Genomic DNA, 8360 nt, shown 5'->3' with positions numbered 1-8360 from the left:
ATCGGCGTTTGGCGCCGGTACCAATGGCAGTTTGCGTCTCCGGAAGGCTGCAGTGGTGTACTTGCAAGATCGTTGCTGCATCGCGGCGAGCGCTTGATAGAATGAAATCGAGGATGCTGGCCACATCTGACGGCCTCGGACTGAACGCTGCCATTCCTTCTCAAAGCGGCGTGAGGAACATGGAGGTTCGTCGATGTCCTGTTGCGGAATGCAGCGAGAAGCCTCCGAAGATGCTAGCAATATCAGCCTTGTCTGGTTCCAAACCTCGTGCTCTTTCTTCCATCCGTTTGAGGTGCTTGTAGATCCAAAGATGCTTCGCGTCGCTATGGGGCGAGAAGACTTCAAAAGTGCTGCTCACATCTACTGCGCTGAGAATGGGCGGACGCGGTCTTTCTTGGAGCTGTGCCAGACCATGTCGTGCTTCGACGCGTCCGGAGTGCTGTGGGGCAGGGTGATACTTCACGGCTGATCTGATTGTGGTGGTGTAGTCGTTTCTGCACAGAAAACCCCGGCATCGGAGCTGGTGAGTCTTTCGGAAGAGACGTGACCTCAACATTGTCGATAGGACTGCATGCTTCACTCACAGCTGGGGTATCAAGCTCAAAAGTCCTTGCAAAGCATTTACGGCGTCTGCTCATTGGCAGCGCATTTTAGTTTGTGCCGCCACGCGACATAGTCTGAGCTCATGWACTTGAGACAGATTTCACAAATGTACAAGTGCTTGTTGCGGCTGTACTCCTCAGGGTATCCATGGATGGCGCAGCATGGCTTCCGGTAACAGTTACAGGGTTGTTGGTAGGGTCCTCGTGATCTTCCTGCTGGATGGATGAAGGTTGGCCGGTGATGTCTTCATCTTCCTGCTGGATGGGTGAAGGTTGGCCAGTGAGCTCTTCGCGGTTCTGCAAAATTTTTAATTGCAAGGCACAAAAGATCTTCATGCAGGGCCAAATCTGGGGAAAAGGAATCCTTGCAGGGATGTAGCACATCCGGTTCGGAGCACGGGACAGAATGCCTTCAGCGAAAAGGACAACATGCGGAAGCGAAGGGCGTGGACAGACATCACAAACTGATCTGAATGGGACAATGACTGTAAAAAGATTGCATTTTGATTACAATCCAATAAGGGTCTTACGTCCCGAGCCACCAGACCGTGGAGATCGGCCTCAGTGACTCGACTGCCCTCTGGCTCCACCTTTAGTCCCAATAGCGACAGGTCTTACGTCCTCGTTGACTTTGCTGTTGGAAGCTCGCCAACGGCCGCCTGTTGCCGCCACCGCGGCCTCCCCCACCTCCTCCGCCGTAGCCGCCACCGCCACCGCCGGGTCTTACGTTCGGAGCGCCTTTGCTTTTGAAAGCTCGCCGCAACACCGCCCAGTCCATGTGTGGCGATTGCCAGCCAACGCCGCCGCCGCAACCTCCTCCGCCGTAACCACCTCCACCGCCGGGTCTTACGTTCGAAGCGACTTTGCTTTTGGAAGCTCGCCGCAACACCGCCCAGTCCATGTGTGGTGATTGCCAGCCAACGCAATAACCGCCACCTCCACCAGGTCTTACGTTCGAGGTGACTTTGCTTTTGCAAGCTCGCCACAACACGGCCCAGTTCTTGTGTGGTGATTGCCAGCCGACTGTGATTCGAGTCAGCGAATGCGAAGCAGAAAGAAGAGGAAGACTGACGCGCCGCCGCAGTACAAATTTGAGCCGGAGCACAAGTTTGAGACTGCTGTAAAATGGGTCTTACGTTCGAAGTGACTTTGCTCTGGATGAGCTCGCCACCCCACTGCCCAGGTCTTGAGCAGCGACAGTCGATGCCAAAAGCGAGCCGCGAAGGTGGCCCTGGACGATGTGAGTCAGAAGGTGCGTGATAAAGTTGGAAGATGATGGAGTGACTTGCCGTCGACAAAGACTTGGGGTTGGCGAGAGTGCATGTTTGACGGTTTGTGCTTGCTCATGATGGATGTTGATGGATTGTGCTTGTTCATTGTCGATGTTTGTGAGTTGTGATGGATCATGTTGGTGGTGATGAAGAAGAAATCACGCGGTGCGAGGTGAAAGTTGAGGGCTTTTATGCCTTTCGACGCCGTGACACAGCTCGCGCAAACGGACTAAATTATTACAATGAGAGACAGCAGGCAGCAGTATCAGTCATCGGAATCCTTGATTTGATTGTGGTGAAGGTCTTGGCAACGCTCGGCCACAGCCTCTTCCTTAGCGTTTGGTGCAAAACGGCTTATTCCACGCCATTGAGGCTGATCGAAGTGGTCTCGAATAATCGACTACACGAGAACAGTTGCGTGCGTGACATTGTATTGAGTTCATAGAGGATAAGCTGAGGACATCGCGATAAGGCAATTCAGGACTCGCAACGGACATTTGTATATTGAGCAGCGATCTCGACCTGCTTCCAACTACCCTACGTACTGCATGCCGCATTGTCGACCGCGAGTGCCTCATGTGTGTTCTCAACTTTGCAGGGCAGCTCATCATCCCAGCCGTACGTTGGAGGCCGCTCCATGCTGCTCGATGTTCCACCGGATCCGTCCAAGCTCGCAGTACTTTGATCAAGTGTACGTTCAGGAAGTGTCGCTTTCCAGCCTTCTAAAGTGCCCCAACTAGCTTCTGCGCTTCTCGCTGCGCCAGTGTTCCACCCTTTCCCTCGTTAACCTAGCCAACCATGCCCATCGGACAGGGAATGTAATCCCCGTACTTCAAGCTCCACCTTACCTCTCCCGGATGCCAAAGGTCGAGAGATCCCGGGCCGTCAGGAACGCCAGCATATTCAATTCGGTGAATGCCCAGGAGCTCCWGAAGCGCCGGAGAAGTCCCAAGTCTAGCCAAGTCGCTCACGCCTTTCGTCGTTCGTCAGCGATGTCAAAACACTTACAGTAGGAGATCCCTTACCAAACTTCTGCCAAYGCAACCAGGGGTACACGCACGTCTTGCAAAGACTAACATGGGGATGCTCCTTGTCCTTGTACGCGGCATTTCCCACTCGAAGGCATCCAGAGCAGGTGTTGCGCACATCGATGGACCGCATTATAAAGAACGCGAAGAGGAACCACCACACGCGATATTGATGATCTGCCTTCTTATCGATGAACGCCTGGAGCGCGATGCGTCTCGCGCGGAATCTCCCCTCCCCTTCAGACGTACGGGCTTCAACAGCAGACAGCCGCTCAGAGAGTCCAGGAAGATACTCTACAAGTTTGAGAAGCAGAGTTGGATGGCGCTGGATGTTGCTCCTTTTGGCGAGAAGGATGCCGATGAAGCCGTGGAAGTTTCCGCGCGGTCGGCCGTTGCCCGGGAAGAAGGGATGTGCGCAGGCGTGGAGAAATTCGAAGCGTAACTGGAGAGTCGGGATTTGCTTCGAGATGGTGACTAGAAGGTCCTTGTCGTTTGTTTGAAAGACCCCCTTGCGAAGATAGGCTAGGCGTTCGGCCTTCTGTTGCGCGGTGYGTGTGTCTAGGTGGCCACTCGGTGGAAGTCCAATCGTGGTAGACATGATTGTTGAGCTGTGGTTGTTTTGGGCCTCTTGTCGAGGTGATTCCGGTGTTGTGTAGTTTGGGAATTGAACTACAAAAGATGAAACCGTAGCAGACCCCTAGACCGCCGCAGCCTGCCGGCAAGCGAGCAGCACTGAATAGATACACACGACGCTTCTCCAAGCCCGCTTAGCACTCTCATAACTCGCAGGCTGGTTCAGTGTAGGTCATCGTGCCGCACCGAATGCCGCCAGAGAGGCCATTCAAGCAGGATCTAGGTTGTAGCGATAAATCAGCGCTCGGAATAACACCAATCGCTTTTTCAAACAGACCCGACGGCCAGCTCAGCACTTGCCAACATCAGGACAGTAGCAAGTCACACAATCTACATCGGCCTTGCTACCATCTCCAGAACAATCAATCACTTCCTCCGCCAACCCAAAAGCATCTCCCGGGACCGATCTTGGAGGATTCTAGAGGAGCTTTGCACCAACGACAGACAGCGCGAGATGGCTCAATAGCTCTCACAGCGCAAAGACAGATTGCTTTTGCGAACCTTCGCGCGCATACGAGAAACAAGGGTCGAACGCTCTAGAACCACCATACTACATCTACTCACGACCTGCCTGGCGTCCGAGCACTCGACGTCCGTGAGTTATCCACGATATGTACAAGCAGAAGAAGTCAGCGGACGCCTTCCGACATCAATTGAGGCCAGAGATCTTGAGGATGCAAAAGAGAAGGAGCGATCTGGCAATTCAGGGGTTCGAGTCAGGAAGCAAGACTTTCGTTGGCCAGATGATGGCAATGTCCTTGAGTATTCCCTGGACCGGTATCTCACGATGGACGCGCCAATGCCAGTCGATTTCTCGCACTGCCCAGCAAGCGAGACGGACAGCTTCGGGGAGAGGGTTTGCCGGAAGAGCCGGATGGGCAACAGCGTTGGGAACCGCTCTGGATCTTACGCATATATCTGATTTGGCCACGACGCGGAGCTCTTCGCCGCTCGGGTGCAGTCAGGCACAGCGTTGACAGCATGCAACGATCGAAGTCGACGCCTTAAAGAAGCATACCAGCGAAGCAGCTCTGATTCTCGTTCAATCTCCTTTCCGCACCATGAGTCTCGGTCTTTCCATCGTGTGATCCCAACCTCTTGCCCGCAATGCGTACCGTCGTATTGGAGCTGGGCCAGMATCAGCTCGACCCCTACAGCCAGCATAGCCTCATCGCCGCAAAGCTCTCTGGTTATTCACTCCAGCTCCTTGCGAGTAGGGAGTTCTTTCGGCAAACCCTCTTGTGTCTGCGTACAACGAGCCCAGTACGCGTCCGCGAGCTTCAACGCAGGTATTGACGCGGCTCTGAAGAAAGAAGGATACCTGAAACCGCGTCAAAACCACGAGGAACCCGTAAGGCCTTCAAAAACTCATCAGCACGCACTCAACGCGCTCTCCCTTGCTGTAGGGAGCGCACACTTTGTCGTATGGCCGATGATATCGGTACACGAGTGTCGCGGTGCCCTTGCTGTACTAAGAACAAGTTCTTACGCATATCGGGCGCGGCCTAAATACATGGAGGTTTCTTGATCGAGGTCGCCCTTTGTGGAGTACTTAGGAATTGCGCCGATGCTGCAAAGGCTACCTATGGTGGTGTTGCGAACGAACGCGTTGCGGAGCGTGGTGGCGAGAGAGACGAAGAACAGGAGACTCCTGCGGTGGAGAAGGTGAAATGGCAAGTTCAAGACGGTATGCTGGGTGCTGGGTGCTTTAATCTTCGATAGCCTTTGGCAATCTATTGGTTTTGGATGTTCCGCGTAACACTGGAAAGAGAAGAACAGGTCACGAATCACGGTGAAAGGTGCATCTAGGGGATACGCTCTGCTGGAACCTGAAAGAACAGACTGGTGCAGATCTCGATATCCTCCCTATACGCGCTGTTGAAACGCACATCGCGTTTTTTGAACCCTGGGCTTGCGATCCAATCCAAGGACGAGGGTAGAGACCAACATCAGAAGCTTTTGGGCATGCCGAAGGCCACATCAGAAGTCTGCGAGACTGTCAAGGAGAAGAAGGAGAAGTTGCGCAACCGACTTCGAGGAAGATTAGAGCCATGAGTATTGCGTTACTCATCAGAGTTACTCGTCAGGAGCAGAGCACCCATTGCCAGATCGCAGTTGCAGCAATGGACAAAAGGGATTTCTCAAGTGCTACAATTCACGCCTGGGACAGGAAGCAGTCCATAAGTCATATGGTTTCTAGCGTACTGCATGATCGGAGGCTTTCGTAGACCTCATCTAGGAGGTCGAGAAGAAGACAGTGCTACGGAACAGAGACGTTTGCCCAGGGTTCCAGTCGCGTGTAAGGATATCTTGGCGGAACATCAAAGTCCCATCCGGCTTGCACAGCAAGCAACATGCAAGCTCGTTGCTTCTCTTACACATGCTGCGAGTTTGACGGCCGAACAAGAATGGAATGGATACAATCTTGAGAGAAAGCTTGGAGAAAGTCGCGCGGGACTGGAGATGCTTTCCAGGGGCAGATTTTCTTGGCAGAGAAATCCATATCTCGAACACGCATGATACCCTGCTAGATGACACCCAACGCAGAACGAAAAACGAGGCAGAACGGCCTCCAAGCTGACACCCTACTGGATGACATCCGAAAGAGAAAACAACACCCACCGTGCGGACGCCATGCCATCAGGTTCCGTAGAAACGAGAGACGAAGAACGCAGCAGCACCCAGATCAAAGCGACCAAGGGTGTCCGCAGCGGTCTGGAGGGTTCTAGTAGCGGGCTGTTGGCGTCCGGACACCACGGGACAGCACGCRGCACAGTCTCTTCCTCCTCGGCCACAGAAGGGAGTCGAAAGTGGGAGCAGGTGCTGTAACTGGAGGAGGCGCCGCGAGCATCAAGGACGGCCTCTTACTCGGGCGAAGTGACCTGCTCTGGGTCTTAGCCCTCGTCGGATGCCAGGTGGTGATGGCGCAGCGACGTGAGACGGGTCTCGTTGGCACAGAGGTCGTGGATCCAGAGCTGTCGATATGAGAATTATTCATCGGGACAAGAGATCCCCATACATCCTTACAATGTCCTAAGGCACCGCTCTCTACAGTATCGATAAATCTAGGACTGCTAGAATCCTAACAACTAGCAGACTATCCTGTAAACTTGTCGGGGGAGCAGTTCAGGGAGCTGCTGTTGATGATAAATCCTCATATTGACAGCTCTGCGTGGATCTGTTGCACAGGTAATCGTTGAAAATGGGTGGTTACATGATGCGAACAGAACCAAGTCGCTACGACGTTGTACATAGCCTGTACTGCTCTCTCCCATCTAAGTGTACCTATGGGTAGTCGAGCGTTGAGCTCCATTGTTCGGTACTTGCTTACACCGTAAGAGCGCGTGGTTTTGATCCTCGACCTGCAAAAAGGAAAAATGCTGTGAATAAGTTCAAATGGCATCCGAGAGCACACTGTTGGGTCTTGAAGCTCCTGCCGCGTCTTTACTGTAGGTCTCAATCTCTCTACTGCGGAATCACGTTTCAACAGTCCAAGATGGAGCAATTGTGCTCGGTGTTCCATGAAAGAGGCAGAAAGGCAGCATCCCAAACTCATCATTCGACTATTTCTATCTACAATGAATCAATGCTCTCAAGGCGAGCAAGCTCCTCCTTGCGCTCTGCGTGCTCCACAGGCACCGACCGCGGCTCTTGCGCCCCAAACCTCTCCATAGTCCTCATCATCCCCTCCAGAAACACAATTCTCGCCCTCAGAGCCTCTTTCCGCTCTTCCCGCATCTTCCGTCGCCGCTCATCTTCGCCAGGCGGTGGCTCCACCCAGAGCGGAAGTCCCATTGCTGTTGTTGTTGTTGATGGTGCTGAGTTAGAATGTGTTGTCGAGGTCGTTGCAGTGCACCAAGGAGTCGAACTGCATGAAGTGATCCCAGTGACGGCGGCTGCAGAGGGGCACGCCAGGCTGCCGCTATTGGTCCAAATGCAGYTGTTGATCGCACTAGCGCTGCACACGCGGCTTGCCAGTATAAATAGCTGGCGAATTTCTGCTCCTCTGACTCTTCTTCTTCTTTTCATCAACAACATCATGGACTACCACTCTACTGCTGATTTTGCAGCCCTCATCCGCGAGATATATGAGAACGGCCCTGACAGTGCTTTAGTGGTGCGTCGTTCACCTTCACCATCTTTCATCATCGTTCATCACTGACAACATCTCAGCGGGGTCGCTCTTGGCCGTCAACTTCTGCTCGTTCTGCAGTAGCAATGGCTCTTCAAGGTGGAAGCCGCCAGAAAGCAGTACGTTCTCTGCACCATCYTCCTCTCCACGACTCATCACTGACATCCTCACAGCGTCATGGCGTCTGCCGTCGGTCGGTCAACTTCAGCCACCCCGCCATTCCTCAAAGACAGCTCCAACCGCGCCATCGATGCTACGGTCGCTGCGCCGCCACATCTTCACCATCAATCACGATTTGTTTCCGCCATCACGCCATCGACACTACCATCGGCCTGCCACATCATCATCACAACAAGCCACGCCACCCCGTCCCGAGCACGACGTTAAAAGGCTCTCGCCACCATCACCAACCCTCAACACGTTCGACACGTCTTTGACGCGCAAGCTGGAAGTCTGACTGAAGAGAGCATCGGTGGGAAGATACCTCGGTAGGCGTACGCATCTCCCTTCCTTCCATTCCAAATTCGAGCGAATTCTAACCATATCGACTAGAATTCTGCCTCTGAGGCATCTTTTCGCCAACGCTCTCCTCGGTGGGATTTTTCGCTCGCGTGTCGAAGGCGTGGCGGACGTGTTGAAGGTTGATGGCGGTGGCGGCGGTGGGGAGGATAGGGAGTTGGGGACGTTGAGAAGG

General features: G+C 53.6%; 4 protein-coding genes; 2 read left to right on the top strand and 2 right to left on the bottom strand.

Moving 5' to 3' along the window:
- Positions 1–1194: 1194 nt before the first annotated feature.
- RCC_08043 (uncharacterized protein) lies at positions 1195–1925 on the bottom strand (the record flags this gene model as incomplete). XM_023773295.1 has 3 exons in its annotated part: positions 1195–1625; positions 1675–1833; positions 1892–1925. 3 exons carry the CDS (start codon positions 1923–1925, stop codon positions 1195–1197), a joined length of 624 nt encoding a protein of 207 aa, XP_023629063.1.
- Positions 1926–3073: 1148 nt separating this feature from the next.
- On the top strand, positions 3074–3343 carry RCC_08042 (uncharacterized protein; the record flags this gene model as incomplete). Its single annotated transcript, XM_023773294.1, has 1 exon — positions 3074–3343. One exon carries the CDS (start codon positions 3074–3076, stop codon positions 3341–3343), a length of 270 nt encoding a protein of 89 aa, XP_023629062.1.
- A 3764-nt stretch (positions 3344–7107) lies between these two features.
- RCC_08041 (uncharacterized protein) lies at positions 7108–7329 on the bottom strand (the record flags this gene model as incomplete). The annotated part of the gene is made up of 1 exon (XM_023773293.1): positions 7108–7329. One exon carries the CDS (start codon positions 7327–7329, stop codon positions 7108–7110), a length of 222 nt encoding a protein of 73 aa, XP_023629061.1.
- Positions 7330–7573: 244 nt separating this feature from the next.
- On the top strand, positions 7574–8103 carry RCC_08040 (uncharacterized protein; the record flags this gene model as incomplete). XM_023773292.1 has 3 exons in its annotated part: positions 7574–7651; positions 7708–7785; positions 7840–8103. 3 exons carry the CDS (start codon positions 7574–7576, stop codon positions 8101–8103), a joined length of 420 nt encoding a protein of 139 aa, XP_023629060.1.
- Positions 8104–8360: the final 257 nt, after the last annotated feature.

The sequence above is a fragment of the Ramularia collo-cygni genome (genome assembly GCF_900074925.1).
Source record: "Ramularia collo-cygni strain URUG2 genome assembly, contig: RCC_scaffold13, whole genome shotgun sequence".
Classification (NCBI taxonomy): domain Eukaryota; kingdom Fungi; phylum Ascomycota; class Dothideomycetes; order Mycosphaerellales; family Mycosphaerellaceae; genus Ramularia; species Ramularia collo-cygni.
This window is presented reverse-complemented; position numbering and strand designations above follow the sequence as displayed.